Genomic DNA, 22,202 nt, shown 5'->3' with positions numbered 1-22,202 from the left:
GGCCCATTGAAAATTTGTACGTCCCTTAGCCTAAACTTCCCCTGAGAACTTTGAAGAACACTTCACTCAATACCTAGAGAAAGCAGCAGCAGACTCAAGAGAATACAAAATAGACCATTCCCTTTAAGATGTGTGCAGAACCTGACCCAAATCAAAAGCCCAAATTAGGGAAGTAAGCCTGGAATAATGAGTAAAGAAACAAAAGAATATCATAAAATATTATGACAGAGATAACTCAAGACACAGATTCAGAAAAGAATGAATCCCAAAACATCAACAAGCAAAACCTAAAAGAAAAAAATAGCTCTGGGCACAAATTTAGCTAGATTAGCTGGAAAAAATGAAACAAGAGTTTTAAAAGGATTAAAATTATTTTTAAAAATTAGAGTGCTCTCTTTTTGTGGTGACTCAAATTGAGGGGATGCCCATAAATTGGTGAATGGCTGAACAAGCTGTAATATGTAATTGTGAGAAATATTATTGACCTTTAAGAAATGATATGAAGGATGATTTTATAAAAATCTGAACTTAAATGAAATGATGTAAAGTGAACAAAACCAAAAGAATAATATATACAATAACAGCAATATTGTATAATGAAATTGATTAGAAATCCAAATTTTAAAACTCTGAGATACAACATAGCTATCAGATTGGTAAATATGACAAAAAAGGAAAACGATAAATATCAGAAAAGATGTGGGAAAATTCAGACACTAATGCATTGTTAGTGGAGTTGTGAACTGTTCCAACCATTCTGGAGAGCAATTTGGAATTATGCTCAAAGGGAAATTAAATTGTCCATACTCTCTAATCCAGTAATATCACAACCTAAAGAGATCATAAAGAAAGGAAAAGAAACCATATGTACAAAAATATTGATAGCAGCTCTTTTTGTGAATTAGAAACTTAGGGGATGTCCATCAATTGGGGAATGACTGAACATGTTGTAGTATATGAATATAATGGGATATTATTGTGCTATAAGAAATAGATGAGCAGGTAGATTTCAGGAAAACCTGGAAAGACTTACATGAACTGATGCTGAGTAAAGTGAGCAAAACTACAAGAACATCACATATAGTCAGTCAGAGTTAAATGACTTGCCCAGGGATACACAACTGGGCCGTGTCTAAGGACAAGTTTGAACTCAAGTCTTCCTGACTTCCATATATATATAATATCAACATTGTGTGATAATCAATTAGGATAACTTAACTCTTCTCAGACTGTAATGATCCAAGACAATTCCAGAAAATGCTATCCACATCAAGAGAAAGAACTATAAAACCTGAGTGAAGATCAAAACATACTATTTTCACTTTTTTTTCCATGTGGTTTGTCCCTTTTGTTCAATTTTTTTCACAGCATGACTTAATAGGGAAACATTTTTAACATGATTGCACATGTATAACCTATATCAGATTGCTTACCACTTCAGTGAGGGAGGTAGGGAAGGAAGAAGGGATAGAATTTAGAACTCAAAACTTAAAACCTTGAAAAATTGTTTTAACATGAAATTGGAGATTAAATTTTTTTTTATTTTTAAGAAAATGAGAGTCGTAGAGGAAAGAACTAGAAAAGAAATGAGAGATATGAAGGAAAGACTTGAATCTAATTGCTTAGGATATGATGTATCAAAGATTATACAAACAATAGACTTCTTGAAAATTGTTTTTGTTCAGTCGTGTCTAATTCTTCATTAACAGCATTTGTGTCTTTTTCTCCCCAAAGATACATGAATAGTTTGCCATTTCCTTCTCCAGCTCACTTTATAGCTGAGAAACTGAGGCAGTCAGGGTTAAGTGACTTGCCCAAGGTCACAGAGCTGGGACGTGTCTGAGGCCAAGTTTGAACTTAAATCTTCCTGACTCCAGACCTGATATTTTATCCACTGTGCTACCTGCTGCCCTTGAAAACTAGAATGAATTCAAAAGAAGTTGATGATTCCATGAAACATCGAAAAATATGAAAACAAAGTCAAAAGACTAAAAGGAATACATAAAGAATCTTATTAAATTTTCCTATGCCTGATGTACACAGAATGGAACAACTATTAAGAAAAAAGAATATACATATCCATGTTACAGTTTATACAATCTTGGGATATTAAACATGGAAAGAATTTAGAAACTATCTGGTCCATGGCCTTACTTTCCAGATGAAAAGACAGAAAGTGACTTGTACAAAGTCATAGAATTAGAGGAAGAATTGGTACCAGAAACCAAGTCTCCTCCATGTCAATAATCTTCTCCACAATAGCATACAGCTTTTCATCCTGTCCAGATCCTTCTCTGCCTCTCCTTCCTGACAGCTATTCAGGTGAATTTGATTTCTAATCCTGAGCTCAACATTCCATTAGAAGCAATAATTAAGAACTAGAGTTGGCCTAAGGTTTTATTCATCTCTCCTTTTGACAATTAAGAATCAGGACTTTGTCCCTGGCTCCTCCCTCACATTTCATGAAAAATATGGCTGAGCTAAATTTTCTTCACTGAAGAACCAGTAATAGTACTTACTTGCTCCATATGTATTTAATACACTACCAAAAGCCAGAGTTTTCTAACCATTAAATAAGGATCTACAGGTAAGCCTTGAAGTCTTACCTAGTATGTTAGCAAAGGTATTGCAGTCAACAAATCTTACTTCTGTATCTTGCTGAAATTAAAGAGGATTGGAATGGAGAACTGCAAGCTTTTCCCAATTCTACTTAAAGAACAGCCTTCTACTCCCACCCAGAAGGTGAAAAATAGATCTTCATAAAAAGATAGAGAACTTTTGCTAAAAACCCACCATCTCATCTTTAATTCAATTTTAATACTTATTAAAGGGTTTCTTTACTGCAAAGTACTATGCTGGGTGCAAGGAATATAAGACCAACTCAAAATCGTCCTTGCATTCAAGGAACTTAATAGCAGAGTAAAAAAAATTTGGGGGATAGGGGATTGTGAAAAGATGCACCTAGTGCTTAAAAGGTTCTAGGATAAAGTTTTAGGTGGTGATAATCTTCTAATAATAAAAACTCAAAAATTCCTTAGATGTAAGAGGTAAAGGCAATGATGCAACTAGGATTTAGCTATAAAAAAATACAAAAAAGTGAAGTCCTTCAGTGGAAATAAGACAGAGTGCTGGCAGATATCATATTTTAAGAAAACTAATGTAGAGCTTCAATTTTTTAATAAAGGAAAAAATTTAAATCTAGGTCTTCTGGTCCATCTTCTACTTTGCCTTCTTCTCATAAATGTGCATTAAGTAGGAAAAAAGACAAATGTAAAGTGCTCAAGAGAACAAAACTTTCAGATATCAAAAATGCTAGTGCTTTTCTTTTATTAATTTTTCTCCAATTTATCATGAATCTTGTCTGTACATAATTGTCTATATGACCTATATGTGATTTCTTCCATGAGCTCCTTGAGAATTTTTTTCCTTTGGCTTTTTTTTTTTTTTTTAATCCTTGATACTTACTTAGTACAGTGTCTGACACAAAGTAGGCCCCAATAAATATCTTGTTGATTGACTGAAATAGAAGATTCTTTGACATTAAACAGAACCTAACTTGACATTTAGTAACAAAGAAATTAAGAAACTAAAAAACTAGATGTTATTAATAAGGAAAAAGTCCAGGCTATTTTTGAAGTGTTACAATTTTTGCTTCACTATTGAAAAGGAGTCATATAATTGCTCTCAGTGCTCTGGAAAGCAAAAACAGATTTCATCTCTAGCATCTGGAAATTAAGTGGGAGTGCCAAGTTCAATTCCCAGAAAGGTAAGGGACCAACATCTTGTTAGAGTACCAATCCTGTTCTATATAACTTCTCTGTAGGCAATTTTAGGCTCTCAATGCCAAACAGAGCATTTTGTTTTTGATCCTACAAGCACAATTTATTGGGGAGGGGAGAGGTGGCAGTGACATGATCAAATATGAATTTTAGGAAAATTATTTGAGCAGCTGAACGGAAGTAGAGTAGGAAAAGACGTGAAGCAAGAGGACCCATCAGGTGACTAGTGCACTAATCAAGGCATTATTAGATGATGCAGGCCTGTACTAAAGTAGTGGGAGTGACAGATCAGAAGAGGCATATTCAAGAAATTTTTGCAAAAGTGAAATCGCCAAATTTTGAGAGCAGTTTGGTTATGGCAGAGTAAAGGATAGTAAGAAGTCCAGGATATCTTTCAGGCACAGGAAAGATGGTGCTGCCCTTTACAGTAATAGGGAATGTAGGAGGAGAGAAAGGTTTAGGGAGAAAGTTCTATTTTGGACTTATTGAATTTAAGATTTCTCCTGGACATCCAATTTGAGATTTTTGAAAGGGAGGTGAAAATGTGAGACTGAAAGTCAGCAGAGAGTTTGGAAATCTTGAGCTCTAAGAAATGGTCATCAAAACTGGAGATACTGTAAACACAACTCTATTACGTGAAGCAGGAGGGGGGGGAAAAAACCTCAGACAAATATTATTGTTTAAATACACTCTATTTTATTTTGTCTTAAAATAGTTTAACCTTTATGCTACAGACTTATTTCAAAAAACAGAAGGTCTTATCTTGCACCAAAAAATATATATATAACACTCTGTTTTATTATTTTTTTTCTCAAAGACCATTAAATACTAGATGGAAACAAGAACTAAATAATGAATGTAAAGAACCAAATTTCTTTTAAAACTAGAGTTGCACATTTTAAAACATTAATTCTAAGCAATGATTTGTCTTCACTGCATCAAGTTCCAAGTTCAAACTCCAGCAACAGTAGATCTGTTAAACCACCAAGTGCATTGGTTCCTAGCCATACAATGGCTAACATTTCACTTTCCTGGTGAGAGGAGCAAAAAAAAAAAAAAAAAAAAAAAAGAAAGAAAGAAAAAAAGAAAGAAAGGGGCTTTGTTGCTGCCCTTTGCTCTTTAAAATATAAAACAAAAACAAACAATAACATTTCCTAACTATCCAGTGATTGTGGGTGTGTTTTTTAAAAGATCACTACCCTTTAAAATTTGTTAAAAGAATAAGAAATATGTAGTGTTTTAAATAAAATGGAAAACAAACCCAACAGCATGAGACTAAGATACGTGATTATTTTAAACTATAAACAGTGCACAATCTGAGGAAGTTTGGTTAGGGCGCAGTTGTTTTTATATATACATGGAAGTCACATCATATACATACTGGAAAACAGGAATTTAGGGGTTCTGCTTATTTATTTATTTTTAATAGGAAAGACTAAACTATGTCCTCAGTTCCCTCAGACACTTCATGAGATAGGAAAAAGCAGGTTAACTAACACATTGTTTTCCCTCTCAGTTACCTACAGTGCTAACTTACTAAAAATGATGCACATTACTAAATTAGGAAATCAGGAAAAGATTTGTATTCACAATTGGTACAATGATACCAGCATTATAGGATGCTCAACTGCAAAGAAAAGGGGGTCCACTTAATTTGGACCCTTCAAATAAAATAAAAAGAAAAAAAAATTTAGCAGATACCAAAAAGCAGCAACTACATCTTACAGGGCATGATCATACAATACATAGGTCATTGGTTCAAATTCTAATTTATTTTTTAAGTTGGGATAGAAACCAATCTATGGCCTACCTGTACCATTTAGCACAAAGATAACTCTGAAAAGAGAATTGACTCGGTAAGCTATTGCTTTGGGGAATTTTTCCTATACTTTGTGCTACCAAATGAAAAATTCACATAAATAGAATCCCTTAAGAAGAAATTCCAAAAACCATCTAAATTGCTTTCTCACCATGGAATTTTGTAAAAATTAGAAGACTGCTTAAAAGTACATCTCTAGTCCTTAGGGGCTACCATTGAAACAACTGGTGCCCAAAATCTCTGAAGAATCAGCATATATATAGGCTCCAAATACAGTAGAAGAATGATTATAATATTAATGACATTATCATCTCTCTCTTCTTCTTAATTCCTGGATCTCTATCTCCACTACCATTTTGTTTTGGAGACTATTGGAAAGTTTAGTCAGTTAGGATCTCTAAAGAAGGAAAGGGCAATGAGATTTGAAAGGTACCACTTGTTGGTAGGACAAAAGTATAAAGAGCTTAGGGTCAGTTTAACTCTCCTTTTCTTACCTAAAAAAAAAAAAAAAAAAAATACAAATGAGCCTCGCCTCCCCTCCCCCCTTCACCCAAGGAAGCACAAACAGATACTTATGTATTATGTATTACATACTCATATGCTATGTAAAGAATTTGTTGTAAATGGTTCAGTGTATTGTTTCTATGGCCCATTTATAAAGGACTACAGAAATAACTTTATGAAATAGAACTTTCTCTGTAAAGTATTTACTTTTGTCAAAGGAGTTTTACAGGTGTCTGAGACAAATAAACAAATTTCAAATGATATAGCATGACCCTCCCTATATTCTTCAAGTTGGTTTCCTTGAAAACATAGATCAAGAATTGTGCATTCAGCTTGGCAAAATACTTTAAGCTAAGTAAATTAATAGTTTATAATAGCACAAAGTATTTAATAATACCAAAATTAAATATGAACAGTCTGAGGACATTAATAACAGTCAGATTGGAATATGATTCTGTTTCAGCCCCATTTTTGGTCTTTGGTTTTGCCATGAGGCCCATATACAGGATAGAATTAAGCTTCATAAACTGGAATTATCTCAAAAGCCTAAATCTGAACCGATGGAAAACAAAAGCAAATAAAAAATATCAGAGAAAGGTGCTGATCAAAGAATATGTGATCAAAAACACATCCCTGATAGAAGAGAGCATTTAAAGCCCAAAAGTAATAGAAAGGATTCACTAAGAAACTATGCTTTAGTAAAAACAAGTATTTTAATGTTGGACAAACAGTGTCAGGCGGACTATTCTGACTGTGCAGTTCTCATGCATGCTTTTATGATAAGCAGCAGCCACTGATGCATTAAGGGCTACAGGTTAAGTAGCTTATCAACAGGCAAATTACCAAAAAAACAAAAAGGAAAGACTAAGAAAAACACAAGGTGAGGAGGTCATGAAAGCAACATCACTTTTCCTTACCTTTGTACATGGTGTTGTTAACAAAGCTATTGCTTTCAAGAGATGTGAACAATAAGTGAAATAAATCCCAGATTCCAAGTAGCTTAACAATGCCACAAAAACTTCAACTTTGGCATTTCCTGAATTTTCCCTATTTTTAATTATGTAAAATCTAGAATGTTGCATCATGTGCTTCTTATGGCATATATTATTATTTTTTTAGAAGGTAGGAAGGAGAAAAATACCAAGCACACATCAATTCAGCATCAGTTTTTGTAATTAGCGCTTATCGGCTATGCCCTACATGGAGAGACTTGCTATGAAAGAAGGCACTTAACACTCTTGCCAAATGCCATGCAAGCTTATGAGTTCCTATAGCCCTCCCAACTTTGGCCTCTGTCTCTGTTTCAGGCCAATGTAACAGGTTCCCAGTTTCACCTTTATATATTTTCCAGTTATATTTGAGTAGACTAGAAAAAAAGAAAAACAATGGAATCAGAATGGAGATTTTTTTTTTCCATTGATACCAATCCTCCTCAGAAAAATATTATCCTGGAAGTTGCTACTAGTCAAGAAATTCTCATTTTTCAGAGTTAAAAGTTATTGCAAACAAGGAATCAACAGAAGTCAACCTAACAGCATTTGTGATCACAACATCAGAGCAAAATCATTCAAGTTGTGGCAAGTCACCAGTCAGGAGAGTAGTCAGGAAAGGGAGCAGAAAACTAAGTTAAGAGAGAAACAGTAATGCTCCTGTTTTCTGCTTAAAAGGACATACTGTTAACACAAATGTCCTACTGAGTGCCAATAATAGAACCTGACTGAGAAATGTGCAAATGCCCTGGGGCAAGAGGGCCAGTGGGGGAAAAAAGGAAGAGCTGACCCTATAGGGTATAATTTCACTCACAGAGAGAAAAATACAAGGCTCCAAAACCCCAGTTTAAATTCACCTTGTAATTAAACTAATATTATTCTATCAGGAGTGAGGAAGGCAGAACTGGATAGCATTTCCTCAGATTAATATTCACCGCATATAACTGCAGTTTCTCTTCCCCATAAAATTCATCACTATCTCTCATTTTCCTAATGAAGGAGGGAAAGAGTCCTTCATTTTCCTAAATGACTTTTAAAAGATAAAACCTCAGTGTTAGGGGTAATTCTCCACAAGTTTCAATTACACAAATGCCAAGAGCAGAGCTTCTGAAGTTGAAGCAATGACAATGAACTTCTGTGCCAAAGAGAAAAAGGAAGGGTACAGTGGGGAAGAAACACAGTGACATCGTATTACAGTAGATATTTGCGTCTGCTGTCTTCATCCAAAGTAAGATCAACTACTTCAGAGGGTGAAGACCAATTCTGCTGGGGAGTCACAGATGTCCATGATTGTGTTTGCCGGCTGCTAAAATATTGTAAGCCTGAGCCATCCTTCCATGAAGACACGCTCTGAATCACACCACCTCTAGGATGTACACACCTACAGAAGAAATAACAAAAGCAAAGTTAATTCTGCAGATGTTTACATTGTGATGCACAATGATGTAGTCTCAGTTGTATTGGCTGGTAACTTTACTACTATGACAAGTCTGATATATATATTCACATAATCCAAAACACATCATGTGTGTATTTAACAAATAAGATTTAACATAGAAAGGTGAAGGATCACAATGCTGGACAAATATGTATACATACACACACACACATATATATGTATATTCAAAACTTCTGAACTGTCATAGCTCTGTCACTGGCCAACTGTCAGAATATGTCATTTCATTTCTAGGGAGAGCCATTCTTTTTTATGATTGAGGGGAATCTGGCAAGGAATGACAATTCTGTTCCCTTCTCATTCAAGGGGTGACTTAATTTTTATTCAGTTTGTTTTAAATATAATTTCAGATACTTGAGCCAAAAAATACATTGGATAAATTATATTGTTAAAGGGGAAACAATTAAAATCATAAGAAAATTAAAAGCTAATATTAACTCAGCTTTATACTCAAAAAACAGTGTCAGAACAACAAAGGATGTATGCTCACCAATAATAATAACAATAACAATGATGATGATGATGATAATGATGATAACATTAACAACTACAATAGCAATTTTGGTAATATGATTTAAAAGGCAATAACAGCTATACCATGACACAGATTAGATTTCTGTAATGCTCTTCTTCAGTTAATACTAGAGTTTCCATAGGAGCCAACTCCTAGTCCTAAAAAAGCAAAGAATAAATATGGCTTCTTTCTGCTCTATCACAGTCCATAGTTTCTAGGGGGACTAGATCAATGGAGTCTTGATTTACTGAACTCTCAAAAAAATTCAGGTTGGTAGGACAGACCTATCCATTTGAGAAATTCCTTCAGGGGCTATTTGGAAGAAAAAGAATCATGAACAGCTTGGATTTCACATTCCTTGAAAGACTCTGTAAGTTTCCCAGGATGAAATACTGAGTCAGATATGAAGAGGGCAGCTGGTGGGATCACCACCACTTGTGTCCTTCCATCTTAAGTACTGACCATTCCTAATTAAGCTTAAATGAGATCCAACAGGTGGCCTGACTACAGTGGCACTGGTTCTCAAAGAAGGGTTCTAAAGATGCTCAGACTAGCTATATACAAAAAAAAAAAAGTAATTTGGGGGCTTTTGGAACTTTCAGTTCTGACTGAATATTATCAGCCCAACCTATTTTAGCAAAGTACTAGTACTAAGTTAGTACTTAGTACTAACCAGGGATCAATGCCAGAATTGACTCTGTGAGTGATTATATTTTAGCTTGAATACCAGAACTTTAAGTTCCTGACTTGTTTCTTTTGGAGAATTAGCCTGAAAATTACTCCTCTGCCAAGGGTTTACTGAAGAACAATCTCCTCCTCCCAGTCAGAGCGATGGCATCATTTAAAATTGTTGCCAAGACATTGTTAACCTCCTTTCTGAAATCGGTGATTTAGCTATGAACCTGAGAGTACCTATATTTTTAAAGCTAATTCTACTAGAATTCAAGAAAACAGGGAGCACAGTATCAAATAAATCAGCTCAGATTAAGTACTCCTAGTCTGATTGGCTAAGTCACAAAAGTTTTGATCTAAGAATCTTGAAACTCTCAACCTAATGGTAGCTAAAAGTGTTGAATAAGGAAAGAACAAGAAAATAATACAAGACTCAACAATGGACAAATGTGAAAATAAGAGGGATCTATACAGGAGAATCATATGCTTGAAAACTGTGGGATATCAATGAAATAATAAAGAGATTTTTCCCTATAGTTTCACACAAAGAGTATCTGTTATTGGGATGACTGGATTCATACCAGAGACAGTTAAAAGTTTATAGAAAAAAAATGAAGAATACACAGAAAAGGAGAAGCATGAAAGATAAATGCTGTGAAGGGCCAACTTAATAAAGATCACAACTTTATGGGAACCTTAATATAAAAGGAAATTTTCCTGTATATAGCATATTCCTTTGTGATACGGATCCAACAAAGAGGGTCAATGAGCTAACTGAAATGCATCAATCCAATGATTAATTCTTCCCATCTCCCACAAGAAATGCCTAGTATCTCAAAAGTCTGTGTGCTGTTTTCAGCTTTAACAATTTAAAACTTTAAGATTTTTGGATCATTCTCTTTGCATGTGACAAGAGGAGGGAGTGAGGAAAAAACACAAGACAATAAAACTTTTGAGTTCCACACTGACATATTAACTCACTTGACCAAAATAACCCAGAAAACTTTCTTTAAAACTTTCCCCTATTTTAGAGAAACATAATCAACTTCATGTGCTTCCTCCACTGGAACCAGTTTTGTTTTTTTTTAAATAAAAGTTTCACAATGTTGAAAAGAAAAAGAAAATGCAAGGAATCCCAGTTCAGATTAGCTAACTTATTTGTAGGAAATAATACCTTAAAAATCAAACTTTTATGAACTTATTTAAAGACTACTGTATACTATTTTTGTGGTAATATTCCTATTTACTTTTCCTTCTACAACACTAAGTAATTGCTTGTCATTTTATGGAAATATTTCTGACTGTGACCTCCAAGTCTTCCAGTTTGCCTTCTTCAATTTTCACCATTGATCATTATTAGGTATCTTAGCTTTTAGGAAACCTTCAATTTATCATACAAAAGTTTTCCCATTTCCCATCAATTATTTGGTTAAGGGCCTGTATTGTCATTAGTGTTGATGACTGAAAGTGCTAAAACTCTGAAAGTAGAGCTAACTGCAATTGAAAGTTGCATAAAAGCATCTAGGAAAACTGATAAAGTTTAAGGAAGATGGGAAGGTTGAAATATCTCTTAACATGGTTCAGTGATATGAAACTAGATGCAGCCTCAACAGATTTTTCCTGCAACCATACTATTAGTGATACTGGTAAAACAGGAGTAAGACAATTTATATAAGCTTATTTCCTGGGATCAAAAAATCATATATTTTATCAAAACAAGGCAACAGGCAAAACATTGGGGCCAACATATGGCTGATTAAGTTCCAGGCAATACTAGGAAGAATGATAACACTTTCATCCAATTAAAAGAAAAATCTTTAATTGTACCTTGATAATCTAAAAGATAATATCTTATACTGAAAACAAGTTATCCCAGAAACACCATATGGAAATGATGATGTTTCAATAAAGAAAAGAAATTCAATGCATCAACCATCAATACAATGCAGCCATTAGCTTAGTTTCATTCAACTATTAGCTCAGAAAACATGCTTTCTAGTCTAGGACTATATAAAGGAAATGTGAAATCTAAAATGAACATATCACAATTACAAATAAAAATAGCAAAGAAAGAGTTTAACATGCAAGGAAAATGAACCATTATATCAAATTTAAAAAACACAAACATCACGACCAAAATGACTCAATTCAAATACCAAAACACTTCCAAGGAGGAAACATGGCACCAAGCCCCCAGACTCAGAGCCACCACACCCCCCAAACACCACTCAAGAAAAAAACCTGAGTTTCATAAACCCTCAAAACTCCAGTAACAATATTTAACATGGATAGGAAAGTACAATGAAAATGGGACAACTAAATCCAAACAAACATCTGACTGAGCATGCACATCAAACTAGAACAAAAAGATGTGGATCAAAACCTAAAACCTTTTTCCATGCGATAACCCTGCCAGAAGCCCATCAATACTTCATAACTGCAACCCTAGACCTGCAAGAGAAATAAATTCCAGATAAGATACAAGCAACCAAAAGGTGCAATTGTGACGCAACCAAAAAGAAAGCCTCCCCATTCACTTCACGGCCCTTCAACCTTTGTGTTTAATATGGAAAACACTGAAAATAAAGCAGGTTAGGAATTGTGGAAGGCTTAAAGGAAGTAGTCAATGAAAACATCCTGACAATCCAAAGGGGCGTATCCACATGCGTGTGCGAGGGTCAGTTAAAATGCCTTAGTTGTATTTTAAATGAAAAAACAAAAACACAGCACCTCTAGTGAATGGGCTCTGAATGCCATATTATTATTATTATATTAGCCATCTATAAGAATAAAATTTCTGCAGCAAATAAATGTACAGATTAGAACCAAAGTCTCATTCTTTATATTCCAGGGTTTAAAAGAACAAAAGGGAATGTCCCCTGACAAAAGAATTGTGAGATACACTGGCATTTTGCATTTACTCAATCATCTGACTTTATACAAAATTAAGACCATGTGTTTCTCACAGTACACTAACATCTAAGTAAATAAAGATGGAAAAAAAAACTTATAGAAATTACCAGGACTAGTAGAAATTAATTAACTTGTTTCTATTTTCCATAATTTTATAGAACTGTTGTGATTTTTTTTTTCAATTTTTCCTGAGAGCCCTGATCTTCAGTTTAGTCAGTATAGGCAAATAGTGTTTTAAGAATGCAAATAAAATAAGGTATTATGATGGAAGGAGGATTGAAAAAGCAAAATAGAGGAAGAGTTAAGATAATTTAGTTAAGATAGTTAAGATAATTTAGGTTTCTAGACATAGAAAAATATGGAGAAGCAGAAGCCCCCAAGATAGAAATGAGTTTATGGTAAGAAAGGAAAAAAAAAAAAGGAAAATTAGGAAGGAGTAAAGGTAATAATAGAGAGAGTACTATTTTATTGGAAACTGAATAAATTAAAATTTGAAATATTAGACAAGAGGAAGTCAATTAAGGGGATGTGTGTTGATATATAATGTATAGTAATTCTGCCAATGTCATTCCAAATGACATAAAGGAGGAAGGAAATAATAGAGAAACTAAAATTTAAATAACAACAACAACAACAAAGATATTTAAGATGGAATTAGCTGAGACTAAATAAGTCTGGATGGCTTAAAAGTGAGATTTTAAACATAGAAAAATTTTAGGAGAAAGCATATAAAAATGAGAAAAAGAAGAACTCATTACAAACTTAAATACCATAAGGATAATAGCTAAAAAGACATGAAAGATTAATATAAAAGAAACTGATGGCAAAGAATACAGTGGTATGAAGACAAAAATGATTAGTTCTAACTTCTCTCTAGTAAAGTCAAGCTATCAAGAAGGATATACTAAAACATCATTAAAAAATGATAAAAGAAAGAGGGTAAATCTACTGGGAAAATGTAAAATATGAACAAGAGAAACATGCCAGTTGAGGAAAAAGCAAAGATAAGCAGATAATGGAGATAAAATTTTAAGAGCCAAAATAGCGGAAACGACTAAAAAAGAAATTCAGTATAAAATAAAAAAGAAGTGGCTAAAATCAAAGCCATTTCTGTCAGTAAGTTGTACAACAGAATGCACTGGAGAAGGAATGGTAAAGACAATAGAATTCACAAAGGAAAAAAAGAGTGAAAAAAACAACTTAGAGATGTTAAGAAAGCTAAGAATGAAGTGAGAAAAAATAAGATAGGCAAAATACAAGTGATAAAGCAATATGTAGAATCAAAGAAGATTCATGATGTCCTCTGAAGAATTCAGTCCTGGCCATCAAGGGGAAAATGCTATGTCAAACCCTAAATGCTGAAAATTATAACTTCAGCAGAAGAAATCTCACTGCAGCAAGGAACTGATTTCTCTGAAAGATCAGTTGTACACTAGCTCTCATTACATATATATCAAAAAAAAAAAATTATCTCCAATAAATGGAAAGGATATATGTGAATTCTCTCTACTTCAAACTTATTTGAAACAAGGAGAGAAAACTAGATTAAGTTTTCTAGGCTTTTCTGAACATTCCAGATCTCTATAAAAGCTTAGTGGGAACAAGTAAGGAAAGGGAACAAGCCTACCATGACTAGGCTAACCATGCTAAGTACTTTACAAATATTAACTCATATGATCAAGTGAAAAGTAATAGAATATCAAGCTTCTTGAGGACAGGGACAACTGCACTGCCTTTGTATACACAGCACTTAGCTGGCACAGAAATATGGCACTTAGCAACCATCGAGATTAGGGTAAGACAGAGTAAACTGACTTTTATATTATTTATTTTTTATGAAATATATTTGAGAGTTTAAAAGATGTGTTTAAATTTTAACTATCAGTATCAGCAAAACTGAGTGATAAAATAGAAACAAATGAATAAATAAATAAATGAATAAATAAATAAATAAATAAATAAATAAATAGATAAATAAATGAATGAATGAATAAATGAATGAATGAATAAATAAATAAATAAATGCTGGTGCTACTTCATTTATAAAAAAAGAGAAGGTTGTAACATTCCCTCAGGTCTCAGCTTTAAAAACTGGCCCTTTTGTTCAGTCACTTTAGTCATGTCCTTTAAGTACTGAAAATTAAGGGGAAAAAAAACAGCAGCAATAACACATAGAGATATACAGAGCATCTCAAAGGTATTGATTTTAAAAGAAAGGCAATTGCATTAGTTTATCTGTCAAAAGGTGAGGCAAAATTGTACTACACTCCCAAACTTAGAAACTTCTGCATATTTAACCAAAAAACATCTCATCAGGAAGAGTTGACAGACAACATCCACTACTCATTTAAGTCATACTATTTGGCCAGTCCTTTCCTTAATCTGTTTTCTTAGGGGATAGGAATTTTAAAGTTAGGAAAAGAAGATATTTGGCTTTAGGACTGTTTTTTAAACCCTACTGAAAAAAAAATTTTTTTTCAAAATTTAAATTGCAACAAAATTACCATCCTACCTTGCATGTTCCTGAACTCCCACAATCTCTACTTCACTGTCTGAAGAGGCAATATTAATCTCTTCATTGAGTTGTGCATTGCCAGAAGTTGTTTTGTCACTGGTAAGGAATCCTGGATCCAGATGACCTAGGAGAGGAGAAAACAGCAAAGCACTATAATTTGGCTTTTCACAAATAATAGAAATTTCTTGATAAAAATTTTTAATCCAATTTCAATCACAGAATCAGTTACTCGGTTAGAATAAATTGCAATGGTGCTTTAAGATTTTTGAGGTTCAATTTAGCTTGCTTTAAAAATATCCCTCAGGACGGCCCTAACTCTAAGCAAAAATGTGCCAAGGGAAAATGTTGGATTGATTCTTTAAAAGAAAATAAAATTCTGGGGCAGCTAGGTGGTGCAGTGGATAGAGCACCAGCCTTGAATTCAGGAGGACCCAAGTTCAAATCTGGTCTCAGACACTTAACACTTCCTAGCTGTGTGACCTTGGGCAAGTCACTTAACTCCAGCCTCAGGGAAAAATTTTTTTTTTAAAAAATTAAAAAAATAAAATTCTAATCCTGAAAATTTTTAGTGGTGACAGGAAGAAACAGAATAATAATTAGAATTCATTACCAATGTTATACTAAAATATTTTGTGAAAGTCAGATATTTACAAGTTTTTCAAAAGAATGTACCCTTAGCAACACTGAAACACACTCTACTAAGGAGGAAAGAAAGATTTCTTTGGCCTTTACACATTTTTTAATAATAAATACTCATTTTTACATAGAACTTATAAGTTTATGAAGAGCTTTCTTCAAATTCATCTCATGAGATCAGCAGCATTATTCAAGAAAACAAGAGCTCGAAAGGAGATAAATTACAATTCCATGAGAATAGAGATTATGTCTTATCTAAACTTATTTCGCTCAGCACTTGCACAATACTCTTAACTCAACTGATCTTTCTAAATTAAGATGGAGCAAATAAGATTGATTTTACGGAGTTTACTTAAAATTGCAAATAGAAGGGAAATTCAAAAGTAATGACCCTTCTTATATGATCTAAGACTTGTAAGTTCATAATAATGTCTCCTTTTTTTCTGGCTAAATACCTACTAATAATAACAGATGTAACAATTTTATGAAACTGAAATATGCATACTGCTGAAATGCCCATCCTACCTCCAAAGTCTTTTTTACAAAAATGTGAAAATTTTATAAAAAAAAATTCCTCAGAACAAAATTCTAAAGCATTCAACCACAATAAATGCTCAAAGGCCACAATTAATGACTTTTTACTAGTAGCTGTATAAGTCAATTATGCTTTGTACTTTACAATTTTCTAAAGACAAGTGTCTATGGAATTAAGAAACACAGACAAAGGAGTAAAATCAATTTCTGTATTACCTCAGAGTACTTGGGTTTTCTGATTTGTCAAATTTGGTCATTAACACCTTTCTATCTTCACAGATCCACAGGATCTAAAACTTGGAAGAACTCTCCAGGGGCCAATTAGTTTAGCCTCCATACACAAAAGAACCCCCATTACAGCATTCTAAACAAGTCCATTCCAATTCTGGGCAGCTCTAATCATTAAAAAGCTTTTTTCCTGACTTCAAGTTTAAATTTGCTTCTTTGAAACTCCTGCCCATCAATCTAGGGCCAAATAGATGAGATCTAATACCTCCCCTACATGATAGTCCTTCAAATACTGGAAGCCAACAATCATACCCTTCCTGTGTTCTTTCTTAAGTCTAAATATGCCCCAGCTTTAACCAATTTACATATAACATGGTTTTAAGGATTTTCATCATCTTGATGGTCTTCCTCTTATCAATGTCCTCCTTTATAAAGAAAAAATTGCCATTGTATCTCCTAATAAGAGTGCAAGCTCCTTAAGAGTAGGCATAGTTTCCTTCTCCATTGTGGTATTTCCAGTAGCTAACAGTACTTGGTCTTTAACAAATGCTTTTTATGGAATTTTTTTTTAATGTCTACTATGTACAAGAAACTATGTGAGAGAAAAATGATTAAAAAAAAAAAAAAAAAAAAAAAACAAAACAAAACCCTGATCCCTGTCCTTAAGAAGCTAATAATCTAACATAGGAGGTTCTTAATATTTTTTATTTCATGAACCCCACTGACAATCTGGTGAAGTCTTTGGACACCTCAGAAAAAAATTTTTAAAAGCGTAATACATAGGATTGCAAAGAGAACCAAATATATTAAAAGAAAGTTATCATTATTGTATTTTTAAAATACAAGTTTACAAATCCCACATTGAAAACTCATTCTAATAAGTAGCATATACCCAATTATAATGCAAAATAACATACAAATACCTCTGAGGAATTATCAAGGTGCCATATATAATACTTTCGATATGATAATTAGGTGAAAAAGAACACTTTTCTATAGTCAAAGAAGGGAAAAGTGAGGGAAGACTTACTAAAGAAGGTGGCATTTTGAGTTGGATCTTAAAGAACAGGCAGGATTTCAATAGACAATAAGAGAGAAGACATTCCAAATGTAGGGAATGGTGTTAGCAAATCAGACTGTCAGACACGGACAACTTCATGGCCCAGCAGAATAAACTGAGTCAGGAAGATTCATCTTCCCAAGTTCAAATCTGCCTCAGACACTTACTAGGTGTGTTATCCTGAGCAAGTCACAGTTTTTTATTTGCCTCAGTTCCTTATCTGGAAAATGAGCTTGAGAAGGAAATGACAAATCACTCCAATATCTTTGCCAAGAAACCCTAAATGGGGTCATGAAGAGTGAGACACATATGAAATAACTGAACACAAGAGTGCCAGATGCATTCAGGAGACAGAAAATTAGTCCTGTGTGTGATTGGAGTTTAGGACCATGATTTAGGATTTAGAGCTAAAGAAGCCATAGGAAATAATATAGTCCCATGGTCTCATTTATATATGTGGAAACTGAAGCCTAGAAAAATTAAGGCCACATAGTTATTAAGTCACAAAGTCAGGATTCCAATCTAGTTCCTTTGATTCCAGATCTAGTAAATCTTTCCCTTATATCACACTGTATATCAATGAGGGGGGGAAATCCACGCCATATTCATATTATGTACTAAATGAGTTCACATATGTATTAAAGAATTTGAATCCAAGTTCCCAAGTCCCCAAGTCCATCATACCTTCTACTTTATCAAGAAATATTTAAAATTGTGGGTTAGAATCTATGAGACTTGACAATTGACTGGATGTGATGGGCCAATGTGTAAGAGGAATACAAAGACAACTTTGAAGTTTTAGAAAAATTATGGTGACATTAAAGGGAGTGGGAGAGAGGGAATTCAGTAAAAAGTTCCTAGGACACCTGGGCATTGATAACAGCTAACAGGCATTAAGAAATTCAACTCTGCAGCTTGGGAGAGTGGTAAAGGCACTTTAGAGTTGGGAATCAGAACAGCAACAACAGTAACTTAGGTTACATTTATATAGCATTTTAAGGTATGCAAGCACTTAACACATATAGTCTCATGTGTTTTTCATGACAATCTTTGGGAAATTTGTGCTATTATCATCCCAATTTTGGGAATAAGAAAACTGAAGCTCCTGGTGGTAGTGGTGACGGTGGTGGTTGTTTAGTGGCGATAGTAATAGTAGTAGCAGCAGCAGCTAACATTTTTCATTTTATGGTTTTCAAAGTGCTTTACATTTTTTGTCTCATTTTTTCCTCACAATCTTATTATTATCCCCATGTTAACAGATGAGGAAACTGAAGCAAAAAGAGGTTAAGTGACTGGCCAGGGTCACATAGTAAGAGTCTGACTTAAAATTTGAACTCATCTTCCTGGTTCTAAGTACTATGCCACCTAGTTTGCAACTACAACATAAAATAACTTTCCCACAGAAATGAAAGTTGCTGGCACTGCCAAATGGTTCAATAACAGAAACAGATATGGATTTTTCAGCTAACTTAACACTAAGGATGTGTTTGTACATCAGCCTTCTCTTTCCTCTATACTTGCCAGCTGGCCCACTACAAGAGACCATCTGACTTGTCACTGTGCTATCCAAAACCTGGACCTTGTCATTTGTCCTGTTGTCGGGAAGGAGGGAGGAAAGCAGGCACATTATAAAACACCATGGGATATAAAACTAAGATTAAAATTATTTACTTTATCAACTGAAATTCAGGCTGGAAAACCTTTAATGTAACACAAAGGAAATTCTACTACTACTGTCAGGATCTTAAAGGGATTAAGATTTGTATTTCAAGATACCATGAATCTTACAGCTTCACTGAGAAAAGCATTTATTATTAACAGAATCCCAAGATTTGATTTGCCTACCACTTTCTGAGAAGCACTGAATAGCTTCCAGAAAGACCACTAAGCTACTGCCCTGAAAAGCAACAAATAGGTTATAATGAACATGAACCCATTTGGCAACTCTTTCTCCTTCACTGTTCTTGCAAAAGAAAAATATAAGAAGAAAAGAATCTGACAATTCTTAGTGCTTTTACAACTGAATCTATTCAGAGCAGGAAATGGTTATGGAAATTACTATTTAGTAGGATAATTTGGAGATTTAATTTGTCAATGATATTGTTAAACAGGGTCCTTTTTAATTTTCTTAACCTATTAAATGTTGACCTATTAACTACATCTGTAGAAGTTAAATTATAATGATAGTGGCAAACCCAGCTTGAACACAAAAGACTACTCTTTTTGGAAATTAATATGCCATACTTTATCTATAACTGTGACTTTTTAATGACATTTGAAAAACATTATAACCTTTTTAAGGAAATTTTATATCTCCTATGTTTATCCATTGCATTAACCAGTAAGTGCAAACTTTACCGAAACATACCCACTAATTCAACCCACCAAAAAATTTTTGCGCCAATATTTAAAAATTACAAATCAAAACTGCCACATTTGATTCAGTTAACTGAACTTTTACAACTCAACAAAAATGATAATGGAAAAAGCAGGACTCTGTTCTTTTGTGGTTAGCATTTTTTTTTATTCAAAGACAATCATCAACAAAATAAAATAAGGCAAATTGAACAAGTGCTCAGAGATAGAAATGTGAAAACACAAATTTTATGGCAAATGCTGTAGCCTTACAGACTAGAGTTATGAGCTAGTCTGCCACATTTCCAGCATTAAGGCAAGGAAGATGTGTTATATGATGATAAGGCAGCTGGGATCTGCTCCAGGCCTGTGGGATGCTGTTCTCCATAATGGGACATCAATCGTGTTCTTAAAGAATCAGGGATGTAGCCCCACTCCCCTCTGCTTTCAGCTGTTTGGAGCCACAGCCTAGAGGTTCTTCCTTTCACTGAGACTTTTCTAATGTCATATTACAAATTTCTTTAAGGACTTTCTATGCAAACTCTAATCTCCTCTGGCCTCTTTACTGGCTCCCTCGTAGTTTCATGAGAGCCCATTGGCAAATCAGATGTCTAGAGCAAGCAGGGAAGTAAAAAACTCTAAAATGTTCTCTGAGACACTGCCAGTGATGATGGTAGTCTTCTCCAGCTCTGATGCAAGAATCAGGCCTGCAGAGAAAGAAGTGTAAATACCACAATTATCATATATTAAAACTGTATAATAAATCAAAAGGCTATATTTAGCTATGGTGGCAGCTGGCTGTCTCTGTTTAGTATCTCTGCACTGCCTATATACATCTTTAAAAAGACAATTTTCCTAATTTATATAGTTGTCAGAAAATTCTAAATTTTAGTCCACCCACAAGGGACCTTTTCAACTCACATAAAGAAGTCAGAACAGACAACTACTACAGAAAGAATACCATTAAAGAAGGGCAATTAAATTACATTGTGAAAATTAATTCTTCAAAAACAAAATGACAAATGTAAGGATCTTGAGATTTTCAAGTCTACTAGGCAAGGACCAAACCTAATTTGCTAGATATCTTCTACATTCATTCCTTTTGTTTCTTTAGACATCAAAAATTAAGAAAGCAATGATGGATTTTTTTTATTCCTGTAATATCCACTTTGCTTTATCATCACTTGGCCCAAAGCATTTAAAAGATTTAAGATGATATAATCATTTTGGTTTTTTAGTAAGAATTCTTTAAGAAGGAAATTCCTATATACTAGGCAAATAATTCTGGATATAAAATATATTTTTCTTCTCATAACTAAGTGCATTATTCAAAACATTCATGTCATATCCTTTGATTTAAATGTTTTAAAAGCAAAATACCATTGTTATGCCTGAATCTATTAAACAACAACATCCAAAACATTTTAACTCAATATGTAACAGATCATTTCTTAAAAACATGTCATTCATAGAAAGGAGGCAATCAACCTATAAAATATTTTGTATTCCACTTTCATCTAGGTATACAAAACCCCCCAAATGAGGTTAATATAGCCTTTTGATACTTCCCAAAAACATATTACAGAGAATTACTCTTCCTGATAATTAAAATCATCCACAGTATTTTAAATATTAAGGATGTTATCAAAGATTAATGACTTGACTAAAACCATCCATCACTGGAATTGATTTACTACACTACAGATCTAACTCTGGCCTAGAAATAAAAAAATCTAATGTTAAAATCTCTATTCTACTACTAAATGGCTGTGACCAAGAGGGTAGCAAATCTTTGGACTTTAATTTATTCATTTTTAAAAAGACAAACAATACTTGTCTTTGATTTCCCTATGCTAAAAATGTTGAGGGAATAAGAAAGAATATAAATACACAAACACATACATACACACATGCAAAGTCTTGAATTCTTTTAAGAAAGGTTTCTGAATAAATTCAATTACAATAACAAAAAAGTGTGTCATTCTCTAAATCTATCCAGGCTTAAAAAAATTCATTCGGAAAGATTTTCAGACAAACATATTTAACTAAAGAAATTAATCCCCAGGCAGAATGAAGAATCTACCCCAGTCAATTTACTACTGTTTTTAGTAACAGCAACAAGCAAGAAAAAGGAAGCAAGTGGTAAATATAGTACCTGAAAGTTCCAATTCCTTTGATGTCTAGTGGCTGGCCTGACTTCTACTTCATTTTCCTTAATTTGTTGTTGA

General features: G+C 33.7%; 1 protein-coding gene across 5 annotated transcripts in view; it reads right to left on the bottom strand.

The window, feature by feature from the left end:
• Positions 1–4,455: 4,455 nt before the first annotated feature.
• ARK2N (arkadia (RNF111) N-terminal like PKA signaling regulator 2N) overlaps positions 4,456–22,202 on the bottom strand; it is a 96,436-nt gene continuing 78,689 nt past the window's right edge. For 3 of the 5 annotated variants that reach the window (XM_074279287.1, XM_074279291.1, XM_074279288.1), the window contains 2 exons: positions 15,159–15,285; positions 4,456–8,472 (listed from right to left, as the gene is read on the bottom strand). In XM_074279287.1, the coding sequence (XP_074135388.1) occupies positions 8,283–8,472; positions 15,159–15,285 (317 nt within the window). In that variant the 3' untranslated portion in view covers positions 4,456–8,282. The other 2 variants (XM_074279290.1, XM_074279292.1) reach the window with 2 other exon arrangements.

Source organism: Sminthopsis crassicaudata, chromosome 1, assembly GCF_048593235.1.
Source record: "Sminthopsis crassicaudata isolate SCR6 chromosome 1, ASM4859323v1, whole genome shotgun sequence".
Classification (NCBI taxonomy): Eukaryota; Metazoa; Chordata; class Mammalia; order Dasyuromorphia; family Dasyuridae; genus Sminthopsis; species Sminthopsis crassicaudata.
The sequence above is the reverse complement of the archived record's forward strand: the minus strand, read 5'-3'. Positions and strand labels throughout refer to the sequence as shown.